This window comes from Caretta caretta, chromosome 7 (genome assembly GCF_965140235.1).
Source record: "Caretta caretta isolate rCarCar2 chromosome 7, rCarCar1.hap1, whole genome shotgun sequence".
Taxonomy (NCBI): Eukaryota; Metazoa; Chordata; order Testudines; family Cheloniidae; genus Caretta; species Caretta caretta.
The window spans coordinates 1,010,977-1,029,202 of NC_134212.1; the positions used below are offsets into that span (position 1 = coordinate 1,010,977).

The 18,226-nt window shown below is 66.3% G+C and overlaps 1 protein-coding gene across 2 annotated transcripts; it reads right to left on the reverse strand.

Moving 5' to 3' along the window:
• Positions 1–128: 128 nt before the first annotated feature.
• PRRT3 (proline rich transmembrane protein 3) lies at positions 129–16,530 on the reverse strand. Of its 2 annotated transcripts, none has more exons than XM_048856473.2 (4): positions 16,475–16,530; positions 11,058–12,646; positions 10,653–10,784; positions 129–2,716 (listed from the first exon to the last, which is right to left on the reverse strand). In XM_048856473.2, the coding sequence occupies exons 2-4, from the start codon at positions 12,622–12,624 to the stop codon at positions 786–788; spliced, it is 3,630 nt and encodes a 1,209-aa protein (XP_048712430.2). In that variant the 5' UTR covers positions 12,625–12,646; positions 16,475–16,530; the 3' UTR covers positions 129–785. The 2 variants fall into 2 exon arrangements, with proteins under 2 accessions (XP_048712430.2, XP_048712428.2); XM_048856471.2 differs by lacking the exon at positions 16,475–16,530 and adding an exon at positions 13,417–13,648.
• Positions 16,531–18,226: the final 1,696 nt, after the last annotated feature.

Consider the following 18,226-nt stretch of genomic DNA (forward strand, 5'->3'; position numbering starts at 1 on the left):
GGTTACGGCCCATGGGGATGCCCCTGCCCCAAGGCATTTGGTCCCTGTCCCTGGGGTGGGGCACAGGCTACCCCTAGCCCAGACCGCTGGCCCTGCTCCTGGGAAGAATCGCTCCAGCACTGCCGGGGGCCTGTGAGGATGTTTATTTCTTTCTTTGGCACAAACAGACCCACAGCAACAGCCCCCTCCCCCCGCAGTGGTCAGACCCCCCCTTTGGCATGCACCGAGAGGGCCAGCTGGGGGCTGCCTCCTTAGGGTCAGGGCTAGTGGCTCCTGCTGCAGTGCTGGTCCATGGGGCAGCCTCACCCCGGAGCCGCTCCCTAGGGTCTGGCCTAGCGGGGGCTCAGCCAAGGGGGACCCATGGGCACAGCAGGGCTAAGGCCACCTGTCCCCCTCATGCTGCAGCAGCCCTGGTGTGATGCTCCTCCGGGCCCGCTGGGCGGGAGGCTCCTCCCTGGCCTTGGCCCAGGCCCTCGCTCAGCCAGAGCCAGGGCTGCCCCCGGGCCTGGCTCTGCATCGTGCGCTGGCAAAGCACGTCCTGCTCCCGCTGAGTTGGTTCGTCCTGGGCTAGCCCAGCTCCCCCGTGCAGCCTGGACCAAGGTGCAAAACCTGAGCTGGGAAACTAGAGCTACGTAAAAATCACTGACGGGCTGGGGGGTTGGCACTAGGCAGGGCAGGGCCATGCGGGGGCCTGCCTGTCGTGGGCTCCCCCTGGCATTGCTCCCTGGCAGGGCTCCAGCCGCTGTCCGAGGCGCTGTGCTGAGGGGCTGCCCTGGCCCGGCCCCTCACAGCTCAATGGTGTCACTCGACAGACTGCGGGAATCCACCTGCTTGCTGAGTGCCAGGAACCTCTCCCTGGCTTCGCACTCAGAGTCTCCGGCCCCTCCTGGGGGGCCGGGCCCAGGGGCCTCCTCGGGGAGCAGCGGGGCCCGGCTGGGCGTCTCCTCCCGGGGCAAGCTCTCCGGCGAGGAGAGGCCATGCCGCCAGGGGTTCCAGCTGATCTTCAGGGAGCCCCCGGAGAAGCTGTCGAGGGAGCTGCCCGAGATGGCGCCCTCGGTGGGGGGCTCGCTGGGCAGGCCCTGGCTCGGGGGCAGGCTGGCGCTCTGGGAGGGCAGGTCGCTGAGCGAGCTGCGGCGTGGCCAGGCCTCGGCGGGCAGCGGGGGCTCGGCCAGGGGCCTCAGGGCAGAGCCGCTGCGCAGCGAGGAGCAGGAGTCCCGGCGTGCCAGGCGCCCGGGGCCCTGCAGGCTGGCGCGCAGGAAGATGCTGTCGCGAACCAGGTGCTCCTTGAAGAGGGCCTCGTCGATGCTGCGGCTCAGGCTGATGGGCGAGGGCGGGCGGAACTCCAGCGCCCCCAGCGACAGGGCCGACGCCCTCTCAGGGCAGGCGTGCCCCCCGTGCGCGGCGCCGGGGCAGGGGGGGCTGAGGCCGGGCCGGCACAGCGAGGAGGGGGAGCCCCCAGCCGAGCAGGCCCCCGCCGCCCTGGCCTCGTTGCTGTCCTTCAGCGCCCGCAGGGGCACCTGCTCGGGCGGGCTGCGGATCAGGCTCTCGCGGATGTCGCCGTTGGCCACTCGCCCCTGCGCGCCGCTGGCCCAGTGGCAGCAGTCGTTGGGGTACTCGGGCGCCCCGGCCTGGCGGTGGGGGCAGAAGTAGCGGCCGAGCTTGGCCCAGCAGGCGTGGTCCGCGGAGCCGCGGCGCTGGCAGAAGGGGTGCGAGGCCGCGCGGCACAGGGCAAAGGCCAGCAGCAGCTCGCAGGTCCGGAACCAGGACTGCACGAACCACCAGGGCCAGGAGAACTCCCCCGGCGGGCCCAGCACCCCCCCCAGCCACAGGGCCCCGTAGGCCTGGAACCCGCAGCACAGCAGCCCCAGAGCGCTGCACCCCAGCAGCACCCGCGGGCAGGGGCCTAGCCCCGGGAGGGCTCCACCCTGCCCAGGCAGCTCCTGGGGGTCCTCGCAGCCACGCGACACCCGCTGGGCCGCGGCCGGCCGGTGGGGCCGCAGCCGCCAAGACGCAGCCAGGCTGGCCAGCAGGAGGGAGGTGCCGAGGGCGCAGGAGAGCAGGTGCAGCCCCATGCCCAGGGCGGGGCTCAGCAGGGGCGAGAGCAGGTCGGCGCCCAGCAGCCCGGCGCTCTGGAGCGCGGCCAGCGCGGCCAGCAGGGGCAGGCTCTGCCGGGGGGGCAGCAGCAGGGCGAAGGCGCCGAGCAGCAGCGGGAAGGGCGCATTGTAGAGCAGCCGCATGGCCGGGGCGGGCAGCCGGGCCCTGGCGCCGTAGGGGTCGGCGAGGAGGAAGGTGGCGCGGAGCAGGCCGACGGCCAGCAGCAGGGCGTTGGCCCCCAGGGTGTAGGGCAGGTGGGGCGGGCCCAGGACGGGCGAGACGACGAGGCTGGCCAGGCAGGCCAGGCTGAGCAGCAGGAAGAGGGAGCCGGTGCCATAGAGGTGCAGCTCCCAGGCGAAGCCGAGCGTGTGCTGCAGGTCGGCCCAGCGCAGCAGCGTCTGGTTGCGTGGCAGGAGGCTGCAGGCCCCACTGGCCTGGGGACAGGGCGGGCTGGAGGCAGGCGCTCGGCCGGGCAGGCTGGGCCCAGGCTCGGGCGGAGGGGGGCGCTGGAGAGCTCGCTGGGTGGTGACTCTGATCAGGCCCCGCCGGGGAGTGGCTGGGGGCTGGGGTGAGGTGGGCACAGGGGCCGTGGTGCTGCCATGGCCAGGAGGTCGGGTCCCATCTGCAAACAGCAAGGAGCACATCGTCAGCGGGCCAGCGTGTGCCACCTCCCTGCAGAACGTCCCACAGCTGGGCTGCTCCCCACCCACTAGCCCTCTCCCGGCCGAGGGGCCCCTGGACCCTTTACCCCACCCCACCCCCGGGTCTCTGTGCCCGTTCTGCACGGCTCTGCCAGCGGATACAGGAGCAGGCCAGGGCTCGCTGCATCCAAGCCCCATTCCTTGCATCCACATTGCCATAGCAACTTGCATCCTGCAGCAGCTTCCAATCAGCTGGTGCCGGGGTTCCCCATCCAGCAGCCTGAACCCCTCACCCTGTCCCCTGTGGACTGCCTGCTATGGCCCTTCAGCCCTCCCACTGGGGCTGGGCACCAGCAGGAGCAGCAATGGGCATGGGGCTGCAGTGGGAGATACCTGAGTGCTGGGGCGGGGGGCAGCCCCTGCCCTGGCACAGACCAGCTGCTGACCCATTTAAAGGCCCCAAACCCCAGCAGCCTGCCTCCATCTGTTCAAGGCCCACCATCACTTTGTTGCACCCCAGCACGGGAATGCAGATGGAGGGGCGGTGGCAGGGAGTAGAGACCCCAGGGCTGGGCTAGCAGAGGCTGTGGGTCGGGAGTGAGGGGCATCAGCAGAGGTGTGACACTTAGGGGGGGCATGCGGGGTCAAGTGCCCCCCCAGATTGGCCTGCTGGGGGCAGAGAGGGAGAGGGGCTCTGTCCTTCTCTCCCTGCCGAGTTCAGCCCCAGGTGCCCTTGGGCCAGTCGCCAGCTGCCCATGGATGCGACAGGATGTCCTGCTCCCAGCAGGGCCGAGCCCACCACCAGCAGGGATCCCAGCTCCGCTCCCCCCACCAGCTCCCTGCGGGCTTTGGGCCAAGCCCTGTCTCGCATTGGGGGGAATCCTCTGGGGCTGGACCATTCACGTCCCATCCCCCCACCCCCATCCCGGCCTCTGGGCATGCAGCCCAAGTGCCAGACCCCCGCACTGCACCCATGCTCTGCGCGAGGCGGGGCCTGCAGGGGCTTCAGGGCCCTGCTCCCTGGCTCTGGCCCAGGTCCCGGCGCTGCCAGCTCCGGCTCCCGCTCAGCAGAGCTGGCTCCAACCCAGCCTGTCCCCAGCCCTGGCTCGCATTTGCTTCCACCTGCTTCTGTTCCCAGCACCTGGCCAAGGCCTGGTCCTGGCCCCACAGGGCTCTTGCAGGCAGCCCTGATGCAGGGCACCTCCCGCCCGTGGATTTTGGGGGCAGCAGGAAAGGGCTGCTCCCATCACAGAGATGGGAGAACTGGGTCCAGGGCCAAGCATGCAGAGAGTGCTGGGCCAGGCCTGCACTGAGGGCCACCCCCCAGGAACGGTAGGGGCTGCAGGCCCCAGGAACGAAGGTTTGTCCCAGGCAGGATCAGGGTCCATGGGAAGCCCAACCAGATGGGGGGGCTGGGCGCACAGGCGGGAGCCAGCGCTGATCCCCGTGGGGGGGAGGGGATTAGGCACCATCACTGGTCACAGCCCTGGTGGAAGTTGTCACTGAGCCCCAGCCAGATATAGCCGCCCCCTGCCCCCCCCAATCCCATTAGGGACCAGCCTGGTGCCTCTGACGGCGTCAGTGCCCCCTGTGACCCCCAGGCTCCAGCCATGCTGTGGCCTAACTGCCCGTGGGGGGAGCACCCAGACTGCCTGGCTGGGGGCCAAAGCCCAGCCAGCCCTACAGCTCCTGTCTGGGCCAGGCCTCTGACGAGCCCCCCTGCTCTGCGGTGTTCAGGCTGCCAGGGTGTGAGGATGTGATGCAGCAGGGAGGGGGGAGTGTTGACCTGGGAATGTGCCCTGGGGATGGGAGACCTGAGAGCCTGTCACCTGAGCCAGGAGGGGGCGGGGGGGGGGTGACACCTCTGCCAGGAATGTGGACGGAGACTGCAGCAGGGAACCTGCTGGGGGGGTTTAGTTTCAGTTTGGGGCTGGGTGGAGGAACACAGGGAACCCCAGGGCTGGGGTCTAAGCTCCCTGCTCCCCCAGAAGGACTTGACTGAGGGGTCCTGGTTGTACCCACAAGCTCTGGTTTGGACTGTGTTCCTGTTGTCCAATAAACCTTCTGTTTTACTGGCTGGCTGAGAGTCTCAGTGAATCCCAGGAAGAGGGGTGCAGGGCCTGGACTCCCCCACACTCCGTGACAACTGGTGGCAGCCGTGGGATGTACTGCACCCTGTGAACGGCGCTTCCTGCAGTAAGTGACTGGGGAGCAGTAAAATGAAGGGGGATTGATGGGGACCAGGCGTGCTGAAGATTCAGAGAGAGACGGTTCCAGGGGGCGGTTAACCCCTGGGAATGTGTGACCAGAGAGAAGGACTTTTGCAGTAACAGGGTCCCCCGGGGGATTGTAGCGAGCAGACCCAGGGGCGGAGGAGTCTGCCGCTCGACCCTGGCAAAGAGGTGGTTACCTCCAGAAGGACTGGCACACGAGGGGCTTTTCCTGGAAACCGTGGAAAGCTGCCCGGCCTGCGAGTGGCCAGCAGGGAGATGTACGCTAAACGCCTTAAGAGCGACCTGGTGGAGCTGTGCAGGCAGAGGGGGCTGCGCATCGGGAGGTCCACCAAGGAACAGCTGATTGCCCAGTTGGAGGAGAGGGATCGCTTGGATGACCCGATCCCTGTCCCTGAGGGAAGCCGCCCGGCGGACGCAGCGTGGGCCCTGGGGCCTGACCGGGCTGGGAGGGGTCAGACTGCTGCCGAGGACATCCCGAGACCCTTCCTACCTAGGCCTGGGGGAGGGGTTGGGGGAAGCCCAGCGAATACCGAGGGCACCCTGACCCTGGCAGCCAGCAGGGGATCCTCCCTGCGGAGCTCCCCATCCCTGGAGTGGATGCGGCTGGAATGGGAGAGGGAGATGAAAATGAGGGAGCTGGAGGATCATGAAAAACAACGTCAACATGAGCAGGAGGAGGAGGAGAGGGAACATCAGGAGAAGGAGAAACAAAGACAGCATGAACTGGAGCTGGCCAGGCTGAGGAGCAGTGGGGCCTCGGCTGCGGTGAGTGCGGGGGGACCCAAGACGGCAAGGAGCTTTGATAAGTGCTTCCTGGCCCAGCGGAAGGAGGGGGAGGACATAGATGGCTTCCTGACGGCCTTTGAGAATGCCTGCAAGATGCACAGGGTTGACCCTGCAGACAGGCTCCAGTTTCTCACCCCCTTACTGGACCCCAAAGCCGTGGAGGTGTACAGCCGAATGACAGGGGCATAGGCAGGGGACTACGAACTGTTCAAACAGGCCCTGCTCCGTGAGTTTGGGCTGACCCCCGAGATGTACCGGAGAAGGTTCCGGAGTCAGCGTAAAACGCCTGAGGTCACCTACCTACACCAGGCCAACCAGATGCAGGGGTATGCCCACAAGTGGACAGCTGGGGCCCGAGCTAAAGAGGCCCTGCTTGACCTAATCGTACTGGAGCAACTGTATGAACAGTGCCCTTCCGACCTGAGGCTGTGGCTGGTGGACAAAAAGCTCGAGAACCCCCAGCACGCAGGGCAGCTGGCCGATGAGTTTGTGAACAGTCGGTCAGGGGGTAGCCGGGAGGAGTCCCAAAAGAACAGGCCCCCCCCGATGCAGAGAGAGAGTCACCAGGGGGCCTCCCAGCGGGGAAATAGGGAGAACCCCCTCCAAAGGGGAACGCCTGGCGTTGGGCCCCTCCGACCCGCTCGAGGGGACCAACGTGACCTGAGCTGCTATCACTGTGGCCAGAGAGGCCACGTATGGTCCCAATGCCCCGGGCTCAGGGACAAACTGAGCAGACCCAACCTACCCAGGGTTAACTGGGTAGGGACCCAGCTGGACGAGGGGCAGACGACCCAGGCAAGGGGGGCTGCCAGTTTACCACCTGCTCCGGAGGGAAGAGTACCCCCGGCCAGCTCCGCCAGAGGGCTGGAGGCTCTGGACTCAGGGTGCTCGGTTTACAGGGTGGGCGCGGGGCTGTCCCTCCGGAGAGAGTGCCTTGTTCCCCTGGGAGGAAGGTCAATGGATACTGGGATACGGGCGTGGAGGTGACGCTGGCCCGGCCCGAGGTGGTGGCCCCAGATCGGGTGGTGCCCAACACCTACCTGACCCTAACGGGGGTGGGCGGGACCCCATTTAAGGTGCCTGTGGCAAGGGTACACCTGAAATGGGGGCCAAGGAAGGCCCCAAGGATGTGGGGGTACACCACCATTTGCCCACTGAGGTTTTGATGGGGGGGACCTAGAGGACTGGCCAAGCAAGCCCCAGACCGCCCTGGTTGTGACCCGTAGCCAGAGCCGGCGAGGGCCACTGCTCCCTGACCTCGGGGAGGGTACCACACCGGAGGCGCAGGACCCTACCCTGGTGGGGAGGGAGCACCGAGGGGCACGGCTCAGAGAGGCTGAGGCCACAGACCTGGCCACTGAGGGGGAACCGGGCCCCATCCCTTCCCCAGCCGCTGAGTTCCAGGCCGAGTTGAGGAAAGATCCCTCCTTGCGGAAGCTCAGGGACCTGGCCGACCTTGGTGTGGTACGGACCATGAGGAGGGGTTGCCAGGAGAGGTTCCTGTGGGAGAAGGGGTTCCTGTACCGAGAATGGGCTCCCACAAGGGAAGTAGAGTCCTGTGGGATCAGGAGGCAGCTGGTGGTCCCCCAGAAGTATCGCCGCAAGCTACTGTCCCTGGCCCATGACATCCCCCTCGCAGGGCACCAGGGAATCCGGCGCACCCGGCAGAGGTTGCTACAGAACTTTTACTGGCCCGGGGTCTTTACCAGGGTCCGGCAGTATTGCCGATCCTGTGACCCCTGTCAGAGGGTGGGGAAGGCCCGGGACAAGGGGAAAGCGGCTTTGAGACCTTTGCCCATCATAGAGGAACCTTTCCAGAAGGTGGCCATGGACATCGTGGGACCTCTGAGCAAGACGAACCGGTCGGGGAAGAAATACATTCTGGTGGTGGTAGATTTTGCCACCCGCTACCCCCAGGCAGTGCCCTTAGCTTCCATTGAAGCAGACACTGTGGCCGATGCGCTCCTGACCATTTTCAGCCGAGTGGGGTTCCCCAAGGAAGTCTTGACAGACCAAGGCTCCAACTTCATGTCGGCCCTGCTCCGGTGCTTGTGGGAGAAATGTGGGGTCCGGCACGACTGGGCCTCAGCTTATCACCCCCAGTCCAATGGGCTGGTGGAGAGGTTTAACGGGACGCTAAAGATGATGCTGAAAACCTTTATGAACCGGCACCCGCAGGATTGGGACAAGTACTTACCTCACCTGCTGTTCGCGTACAGGGAGGTGCCCCAGGAGTCTACCGGATTTTCGCCTTTCGAACTGTTATATGGAAGGAGGGTGAGGGGCCCCCTGGACCTGATGAGAGACGAATGGGAGGGGAAGGCCACTCCCGATGGAGAGTCAGTGGTGGAGTATGTCCTGATCTTCCGAGAGAGACTGGCTGAACTCATGGGCCTGGCCAGGGAGAATCTGGCCAGAGCCCAGAAGAAGCAGAAGGTCTGGTATGACCGCACGGCAAGGGCCCGTGCCTACGCCACCGGGGATCCGGTGATGGTTCTCATCCCCGTGAGAAAGAACAAACTACAGGCCGCCTGGGAGGGCCCTTTCAAGGTTGTCAGGCAGCTCAATGAGGTAAACTATGTGGTGGAGCTGTCGAACCGGGCGCACCACCACCGGGTGTACCATGTGAATATGATGAAGCCATATTATGCCAGGGGGAATGTGGTGTTGGCCGTGTGTGGACAGTGGGAGGAGCAGGGAGATGACCCTTTAGTAGATCTATTCCCTGGGACCAGAGCTGGTTCCCCCCTGGAGACAATTCCCCTCTCGGATCAGCTAACCCCTGCCCAGCAAGCTGAGGTCAGGGGGGTGCTGCATCCGTACCGACAGCTGTTTTCCAACCATCCTGGACGCACTAATCTGACTGTCCACCGGGTGCAGACCGGGTCGCACCCGCCGATAAGATGCTCCCCCTTCCAAGTCACAGGGAAAACTGCTCAGGACCTGGAAAGAGAGGTCCGGGACATGCTGGCTTTGGGGGTGATCCAGCCATCTGCCAGCCCTTGGGCCTCGCCGGTGGTGCTGGTCCCCAAAAAGGATGGGTCGGTCCGGTTCTGTGTGGACTATCGGAAGCTCAATGCCATCACTGTATCTGATGCCTACCCCATGCCCAGGCCTGATGAGCTCCTAGACAAGCTGGGAGGAGCTCGGTACCTTACCACCATGGACCTTACAAAGGGCTACTGGCAAGTGCCGCTGGATGCAGATGCCCGACTGAAATCGGCCTTTATCACCCCTCTGGGGCTCTAGGAGTTCCTGACCCTGCCTTTCGGCCTCAAGGGAGCGCCGGCCACCTTCCAGCGCCTGGTGGACCAGCTCCTGAGGGGGATGGAGAGTTTTGCCGTGGCGTATATTGATGACATCTGTGTCTTTAGCCAGACCTGGGAGGACCACGTGTCCCAGGTTAGACAAGTGCTGGACCGACTCCAGGGGGCTGGGCTGACTGTAAAAGCGGAGAAGTGCAAGGTGGGGATGGCTGAAGTATCTTACCTGGGCCATCGGGTGGGGAGCGGCCGCCTAAAGCCGGAACCAGCCAAGGTGGAGGTGATCAGAGACTGGCCTGCTCCCCACACCAAAAAGCAGGTCCAAGCCTTTATTGGGATGGCAGGACACTACCAGAGATTTGTGCCCCACTTTAGCGCCATAGCCACCCCCATTACGGAGCTATGCAAGAAGGGGAAGCCAGACAAGGTGGTCTGGACCGAGCAGTGCCAGGAGGCTTTCCGGGCGCTGAAGGAGGCTCTGGTCAGTGGCCCAGTTCTGGCAAACCCAGACTTTGACAAGCCCTTTGTGGTGTTCACCGACGCCTCCGACACGGGACTGGGGGCGGTGTTAATGCAGGAGGATGAAAAGGGGGAGAGACACCCCATCATGTACCTGAGCAAGAAGTTGCAACCCCGGGAGCAACACTACGTGGCCATCGAGAAGGAGTGCCTGGCCATGGTGTGGGCCCTCAAGAAACTACAGCCCTATCTCTTCGGGCGACACTTCACCGTGTACACCGACCACTCTCCCCTGACCTGGCTGCACCAGATGAAAGGAGCCAACGCCAAGCTCCTGAGATGGAGCCTGCTCCTGCAGGATTACGACATGGACGTGGTCCACATGAAGGGAAGTGCCAACCTGATAGCGGACGCGCTGTCCCGGAGAGGGGGCCCCGAACTTCCCCAGGTCACTGGTCTCAGTGACCCCGCTCAGTTCAGTCTCGAAAGGGGGAGAGATGTGACGATGTGATGCAGCAGGGAGGGGGGAGTGTTGACCTGGGAATGTGCCCTGGGGGTGGGAGACCTGAGAGCCTGTCACCTGAGCCGGGAGGGGGAGGGGGAGGTGACACCTCTGTCCAGGAATGTGAACAGAGGCTGCAGGAGGGAGCCTGCTGGGGGGGTTAGTTTCAGTCTGGGGCTGGGTGGAGGAACGCAGGGAACTCCAGGGCTGGGGTCTAAGCTCCCTGCTCCCCCAGAAGGACTTGACTGAGGGGTCCTGGTTGTACCCCCAAGCTCTGTTTCAGACTGTGTTCCTGTTGTCCAATAAACCTTCTGTTTTACTGACTGGCTGAGAGTCTCAGTGAATCCCAGGAAGAGGGGTGCAGGGCCTGAACTCCCCCACATTCCGTGACACAGGGCTTGCCCCGCCCCACCCCAGAGGTGCCAGGTGGGGAGCACCTAGACATTCCCACGGGCACCTTGCAAGGCAGGTCCCAGCAGCCCCCCACAGGAGCGCCTCTAAACTTGGCACTCAGTCTCCACAGGGCTGGGTAGGACTGGGCTGGCTGGGACCCACTGGGACCATCTCTGAGCCCCCAGTGCCCAGGCCCTGCCAGGGGCACCCCTGGGCCCAGCTGCTCATGGGGGTGGGAGAAAAGGGCTGGCTGAGTCACAGGGGCGGGATCCCCCATCACCTGAGTGCGTGGTCCCCGGAGGCAGCGGGCTGGGGGCAGAGGTGGCCGTGGAGGTGTTGTTCACGGGGGCCCTTGGGTCCACAGCTCCCCGGACTCGCTGCGGGGCCCCAATCTCCTCCTCTGCTGCAGCCCCTGAAACAGAACCAAGGGCCCGGGGGCCTCAGGTGGCTGCACCTGCTGCCCCCGGGGCCGTGAAGACACTGCCTCGCTTGCCCACAGCAATGGGGCGGGACAGCAGAAGGGGCGTCCCGGTGCCTTTGGCAAAGGGCAAGGCCCCCGGCCAGGGGGTGACAGAAGGCTTGTGGGAACATGGGGAGGTACCCGTGGCTCCAAAGGAGGGATGAGAGGGGACCCCTGGGAGCAGCCCCCACCAGCCACAGGGAGCCCAGGGTTGGTCACACATACCTGGGCGAGGAGACGTTGGGGTGGGCGACATTTCCAGGCTGGTGTAGAGGGCGGGCCTGGTGCGGGGATGCTCCAGTCCCTGTTCTGCACCAGGAGCAGCTTTCCCGGGGAGGTGCGGTGCCTGGGTCGCGGATCCGGGCAGTGCCCGCCGAGTGCTTCTCTGATGAGCCGAGAGCCCCTCTGTCCAGGCCGGGGCTCTGGTTTCCAGCATGGCCCCCTCTGCCCAGGCTGGGGTGAGCCTCCAGGCAGGGCTCCCTTGTGCCGGGGGAGCCGGCTCTGTCAGGCGGCCGTGCACTGGAGCCAGGCCTGGCGGGAGCTCCCAGGCCCTGTCCCCAAGCTCCAGTTGGCCAGCGCTGAGCACAGCGGGAGCAAGACCAGGCCACCTACCGGCCACGGAGCCCCCTGCTCTAGCCATCTGCTGCAGCTGGGAGGTAGCAGCGGGCATGGCAGCCAGGCTGGCTCCAGGGACCCACCGCCCCTCTGGCTGAGGCTGGCCGTCCCTGCCGGTGGGGTGCGGGGGCAGCCCCTGGGCATCGCCCCAGGGAGGGAGGGTGCTGCCCCTGCGCTGAGAGTGGGAGTAACCCTGCGTGTAGGAAGCCTGGCCCTTTCCCCAGGCATGCTCCAGCGGTTCCCAGGGCTCCCGGGGGACATTGGCCCTAGGCACAGGCTGCCCCTTCCCTGGAGCCCAGCTCACAGGCCAGCCCTCCTGACCCGCTCCCCCAGGGCCCGCATCTGCCACCTGCCGCCACTTGGCACTGCTGGCTCCTGCCATGGAGCCCGGCCTGGCCGCCAAGGCGACGGTGGACACCATTGGCCTGGGTGTGCCCGGACTGTCCTGCCCAGCAGGGCCTGGGCCGCTCCCTGCCCCGGGAGGACTGGCTGGGCTGGGCGAAGCTGGATGCTGGCTCCTGGGCTCCGAGCCTGAGGGCAGTTCTCTGCTCTCGAAAGCCAAGGCTCCCGGGCTGCCTCTGGTTCTCAGAGCCCAACCAGGGGACAGCAGAGCCCCGGAGCCAGGTGCGGGTGTGAGGGGCCAGCTCCCCGAGCCAAGCCCAGTGTGTCCCTGGAACGCGGCAGTGGCTGGGCCAGGGCCCCCAGCCCCCTCAGTGCCAGCAGGTCCCAGAGCCGGGGGTACCTCCAGCATCTGCCAAGAGTCCTCAGCCCCCAGGAGCAGGGGCCACGCAGGGGGTGGGAGAACAGAGCTTTCTGCTGGGGCAGGGGGGGTGCCCGAGTTGTGGCTGGTGGCTGCAGAGTGGCCAGGGCTGGAGCCTTGCGACAGCTCATCGTCCGGCTCCCCAGCCCCACTGAAGACCAAGCTCCCCCTAGGGGCAGCCAGCGCCAATGGGGAGAGGGCTGGCAGAGCCTGGTGGGTCCAGAGAGCCTCTTGGGAGGGGCTGCCCAGAAGGGGCCACCCAGCCAGCTCCTGTGCCCAGCCGGGGCCCAAGGAGGCTCCTGCAGCCTGCGGCCTGGTGCGGCGCTCGCTGCTGAATGGCTGGGGCAGGGGCGAGACTGGGAGCAGTGCCGGCACCAGGACCAGGCTCCAGGCGAGGAGGTGCGCTGCAGCCGCCATGGCAAACTCCTCGCTCTTCACTCTGCAAGGGAAAGCGAAAGGCAGCCTCAGGGCGAGCTGGCCTCGACAGAGCAGCCAGCCCAGGCAGCCCTCCGCCCTCGGGCACGGGTCGGGCCTTGCAGCCAGCGTGGGGGTGTCTGCAACGGAGGCAGAGCCAGGAGCCGTGCACACATGCAGGAGCACCCCCAGGTTGCATGTGCCCCCAACATGGGCTCTTCTGGATGCTGCGAGGACCCCAGCTGCTGGATTGCCTGCCAAAGCTCCGGGCCCCAGCCTCCCCAGCTAGACCAGGCAGCCTCTTGAGAAGGAGGTCTGCCCACGGCCCCCAAGAAGGGGATGCTCAGGCCTGTTGTTCCTTCCCCAAGGTTCCCCTCCCCACCGGAGGAACCCTGTTAGCAGCCCCTACTGCAGGGCTGGGCTCAAGGCCCCAGCTCCCACTGCAGTCCCCACAGCACCCACTGCTGCAGAGCCGGCATGCGCAGGTGGGGGCCATGGGACCACTAGGGGAGGGGATCAGCCCTCCTGGGGGAGGGTCCCGCTGGGCACCATGCACAGCCACCACCCTGTTGTGCACTTCCCCACAGCAGTGCCCTGCGCAGGCCCCCCCGCAGCCGGCTGGAAGAGACAGCTAGCCCTGGGGCCGCCACGCAGGGGCACGGGAGTTGTAGCTGGCCACCTCGAGACGCCACAGCCCCTGGGCAGGGACGGGCCAGCCCGAGGCCCCGGGAGGGCAGGGACGGGCCAGCCCGAGGCCCCGGCCCCTCTCCCCAGACATCCCAGGGCCAAGTTCACCTTGGCAGCTTCCTCCAGCTCCAGCAGCAGCCCGGTGATGGGGATGCTCAGGCACAGCTAATGGAGCCCAGCACGCCTGATCGGAAACAGCTGTTAACCCTTCCCCGCCACAGGGCTAGCAGGCTGAGCACAGGCCTGGGTCCTCCTGAACTCCAGCCCCAGGCACCTCCTGCCCAGGGCCTGTGCCGGGCAGTGCGGGGCCTGGCCTGACATGGGCAGGGAGGGCGTCCCTAGCCTCTGTTTGCCAGGAGCTAGGAATGGGCAACAGGGGAGGGGTCACTGGATGATTCCCTGATCTGTTCACTCCCTCTGAGGCACCTGGCATTGGCCACTGTCGGGGGACAGGACACTGGGCTGGAGGGACCTTGGGTCTGACCAGGTCTGGCCTCTCTCATGGGTATCTTGGGGCAGTGCAGCGTCTGGGGGTGCCCGGGCAGGGGGGACCAGCACCATGGCTGAAGCACTGGGCACTGCTGACCCTGCCTCTGCCCTTGACCTCCTGTGGGGCCAGGGCTGCCCCCAAAGGGCCAGGGCTGAGCTCTGCCGTGGGATGAACACCCAGACCTGTTGCTGAATGACAGAGTCTCCAGCCAAGCCAGGCTCTTCTCCCCTGCCCTCTGACATGTCCTGGGCAGCGTGAGCCCCCATTGGAGTGATGGGTTCCCCCTCCCTGCCCCACACATCACCCACACCGGAGGTCCTGGCTGCCCCATGGCTGGGCGCAGAGTCCCTGCCCTGCAACATGGAGAGACACTGCCCTCAAGCACGCACATGCCACGCCCCAGCTCCTGCTGCCCAGCCGCCGGGCAAGGCTGGCCAGGGATGCCCCACGCCCCTCCTCTCCCTGGCCTGTTTCCAGCTGGGCCCAGGCTGCCTCTGGTGGGCATGGCAGGTCTTAGGTCAGGCAAATGCTGCCATCAGCAGCTTGGCTTTGGTGCTACTGTCCCCGTAGCCATGGAGCCCAGCCCAGCAGGGCCGTTCGCCCCACATCTCAGAGCAAAAGGATAGGCAGCCAGCAAAGATGCGAAGAGAGCAGTGGCTGCCAGCTCGGACACCGGGGAATTCCCGCCTGGGATCCATAAGCAAGGCCCCAGCTTATGGCGGGGCTGGCCTGGAAGCTCTGAGGTGAGGTGTATAGCTAGTGAGGACTGGTGCTGCCCTTCTTGGCTCCCCGCCTGGGGGTCCTGCACTACACATCAGCCTCCAGCTGCAGCTGGGAGAAGGGCTGGTGTCATTCTGGGGCATTAGCTGGAGCGTGTCAGACACGGGAGGTGATTGTCCAGCTCTGCTTGGCACTGGCGAGGCCTCAGTGGGGGTTTGTGTCCAGGTCTGGGGGCCACACTGTAGGGCAGATGCAGACAAACTGGAGAGAATCCAGGGCAGAGTAACACAAATGATGAAAAGTTTAGAAAACCTCCCTGTGAGGAAAGGTTTAAAACCAGGACCTGTCAACCTGGAGAGATAAGGACTGAGAGGGACCGGAGAACAGTCTTCACGTCTGTTAAGGGCTGTTCTGAAGAGGCCGGGGATCAATTGTTCTCCATGTCCACGGAAGGCAGGACACGAAGTGATGGGCTCAATCTGCAGCCAGGGAGATCTCGGGTAGATATTTGGAAACCCTTTTTCCCTCTGAGGGGAGCTAAGCTCTGCAATAGGCTTCCAGGGGAGGCTGTGGGATCCCTGTCACTGGAGGGTTTTGAGCACGGGTTAGACAAACCCCCGCCAGGGATGGTCCGGGGTTACTTGGCCCTGCCCCAGTGCAGGGGCTGCACTTGATGACCTTTCCAGGTCCCTTCCAGCCCCACTTTTCTCTGACTCTCTTTTCTGCCTCTCTCCAGCCGCCCTGGGCCTGGTGTGCACCCAAGGCCCCAGCTGGCCAGAATGTGCCCAGGCAGGGCAGTGAGGGGCTGCTGGGCGGGTAGCGTGCAGGGTGTGCCCAGGCATGCGGGGAGCACACCCAGGCATTAGCTCAGCTTTCACGAACAGCGTGGCTGGGCTGAGTCAGCACTGTGTTGTCCCCAGGGGCTAGGATGCTGTACGACCTCACCAGGAGAACGTGCCAGACCCCCACATCCCCCCTCCCTGCCCCATAACCCCCCCATCCCCTCAGCCCCTGCATCTCCCATCCCTCCCCAGCGCAACCCCCACACACCCCCTTCCCGCCCCAGAACCCCTCCGTCCCTCCCCATGCAACTCCCACACACCCCCTTCCCGCCCCAGAACCCCCCCGTCCCTCCCCAGTGCGACTCCCACACCCCCCCTTCCCGCCCCAGATCCCCCCGTCCCTCCCCAGCGTGACTCCCACACCCCCCCTTCCCGCCCCAGAACCCCCCCGTCCCTCCCCATGCAACTCCCACACCCCCCCTTCCCGCCCCAGAACCCCCCCGTCCCTCCCCATGCAACTCCCACACCCCCCCTTCCCGCCCCAGAACCCCCCCGTCCCTCCCCATGCAACTCCCACACCCCCCCTTCCCGCCCCAGAACCCCTCCGTCCCTCCCCATGCAACTCCCACACACCCCCTTCCCGCCCCAGAACCCCCCCGTCCCTCCCCAGTGCGACTCCCACACCCCCCCTTCCCGCCCCAGAACCCCCCCGTCCCTCCCCAGTGCGACTCCCACACCCCCCCTTCCGGCCCCAGATCCCCCCGTCCCTCCCCAGCGTGACTCCCACACCCCCCCTTCCCGCCCCAGAACCCCCCCGTCCCTCCCCATGCAACTCCCACACCCCCCCTTCCCGCCCCAGAACCCCCCCGTCCCTCCCCATGCAACTCCCACACCCCCCCTTCCCGCCCCAGAACCGCCCCGTCCCTCCCCATGCAACTCCCACACCCCCCCTTCCCGCCCCAGAACCCCCCCGTCCGCCCGGCAGAAGCAGGGGCCGGTGCCCAGCGCGGCCCGCCCCAGTCCCGGCCCCCTCAGGGTGGGGGGGGCAGCACAAAGCCCCCCCGGGGCCGCCTCCCCTCACCTGGAGCCTCCGCTCCTGCGGCTCCGCAGCGAGGCCCCGCCCCGCCCATCACCGTGGCCCCGGGGCTCCCGGCTCCCGCCCCCAGCCCCTCACCTGGCTCCTGGCTCCGGCGCTGCGGGGGAGCCCGGGCCGCTCCAGTCACGTGCCGCGGCACCAGCTGCTGCCGCCCGGGCCCCCCCGCGCCGGGATTAGTCACGGGCCACGTGGGCTTCAACCTGCCCCGAGCCGGAGCAACGGGGGTAGAAACGAGGGGGACTGAGGCATGTGGAGGGCCCCGGGGCGGTGGGCGAGAGGGGCGGCAGTGAGGGGCACGGGCAAGGCTGGGCTAGCAGGGGCTGCGGGTCGGGAGTGAGGGGCACCGGCAGAGCTGGGGGGGGCAGGGGGGCGGGAGTGAGGGGCACCGGCAGAGCTGGGGGGGGTCAGGGGGGCGGGAGTGAGGGGCACCGGCAGGGCTGCAGGTCGGGAGTGAGGGGCACCGGCAGAGCGGGGGGGGTCAGGGGGGCGGGAGTGAGGGGCACCGGCAGGGCTGCGGGTCGGGAGTGAGGGGCACCGGCAGAGCGGGGGGGGGGTCAGGGGGGCGGGAGTGAGGGGCACCGACAGGGCTGCGGGTCGGGAGTGAGGGGCACCGGCAGAGCTGGGGGGGGCAGGGGGGCGGGAGTGAGGGGCACCGGCAGAGCTGGGGGGGCGGGAGTGAGGCAGGGCTGGGGGGCAGGGCTGGGGCTAGCAGGGGGCTGTGGGTCGGGAGTGAGGGGCACCGGCAGAGCTGGGGGGGGCGGGAGTGAGGCAGGGCTGGGGGGCAGGGCCGGGCTAGCAGGGGCTGCGGGTCGGGAGTGAGGGGCACCGGCAGGGCAGGGGGGAGGGGGAGCCCAGGGTTTGGACAGGCTTTAAGGATGTCTGCCGAGCCGTCTTTCTTTCTGCCCGTCTGTCTGTCTAAGTGGGTGACTTACACTTAAAGCTGCCAGAACAGGTGCAAAACCTGCAGCCACATCTCCACTGATGCATTGATCAACCCCCCCAGCACACAACATGTGGGCACCTCACCCCGGCCATGCAGCACCCCAGCGCCAGCTCTGAGCTCAGACTGACAGTCACTGGGGTTTCGAAGGCACTCACAGGAAAATGATAAGAGATAAGAGCCCCCCATGGCCTGGGGGCAAGCACTTCCCCAAATGATCCCTCTGACCTCTCCGTCCTCCTCCTCCCAGGAGCCTGCCCAGAACCTGCAGGAGCAGAGCCTGGAAGCGTCAGTTCCCCACTTTGCTAGACACCAAAACTCATGGGTTTAAGAAAGACACAAGCGGAACCCCACTCATGCCCTCGTTGGCCTGGGCGGGGAGAGGCACGAATGGGCCAAGGCACCGCGAAAGCTCCCTTAATAGGTGTTTACGTCCGCCAAACAATCTGTCCACCTTGTGTGTAACTGTGACACTCCGGGTGTGTCTGCACCCCAAACCCAGGCTGCCTGAGGGGCTGTGCAACCGTCACGTAGGCCAGCGGGCAGGCCAGAGCCCCCCGCGCCCCGTGACGATGTGACACAGCAGGGAGGGGGGTGGATGTGCCCTGGGGAGGGGAGACCTGAGAGCCTGTCACCTGAGCCAGGAGGGGGAGGTAACACCTCTGCCCAGGAATGTGAACAGAGGCTGCAGGAGGGAGCCTGCTGGGGGGGTTTAGTTTCAGTTTGGGGCTGGGTGGAGGAACGCAGGGAACCCCAGGGCTGGGGTCTAAGCTCCCTGCTCCCCCAGAAGGACGTGACTGAGGGGTCCTGGGGGTACCCACAAGCTCTGTTGTGGACTGTGTTCCTGTTGTCCAATAAACCTTCTGTTTTACTGGCTGGCTGAGAGTCTC

What these genes read in the sequence shown, in the direction of transcription:
- PRRT3 (XM_048856473.2), bottom strand. Translation starts at nt 12,624, where the DNA reads ATGGCGGCTGCAGCGCACCTCCTCGCCTGGAGCCTGGTCCTGGTGCCG. An exon ending in CCCAACGTCTCCTCGCCCAG is followed by an intron (nt 10,785 to 11,057) that starts GTATGTGTGACC and finishes GTTCTGTTTCAG; the next exon opens with GGGCTGCAGCAGAGGAGGAG. An exon ending in TCCGGGGACCACGCACTCAG is followed by an intron (nt 2,717 to 10,652) that starts GTGATGGGGGAT and finishes TGCTGTTTGCAG; the next exon opens with ATGGGACCCGACCTCCTGGC.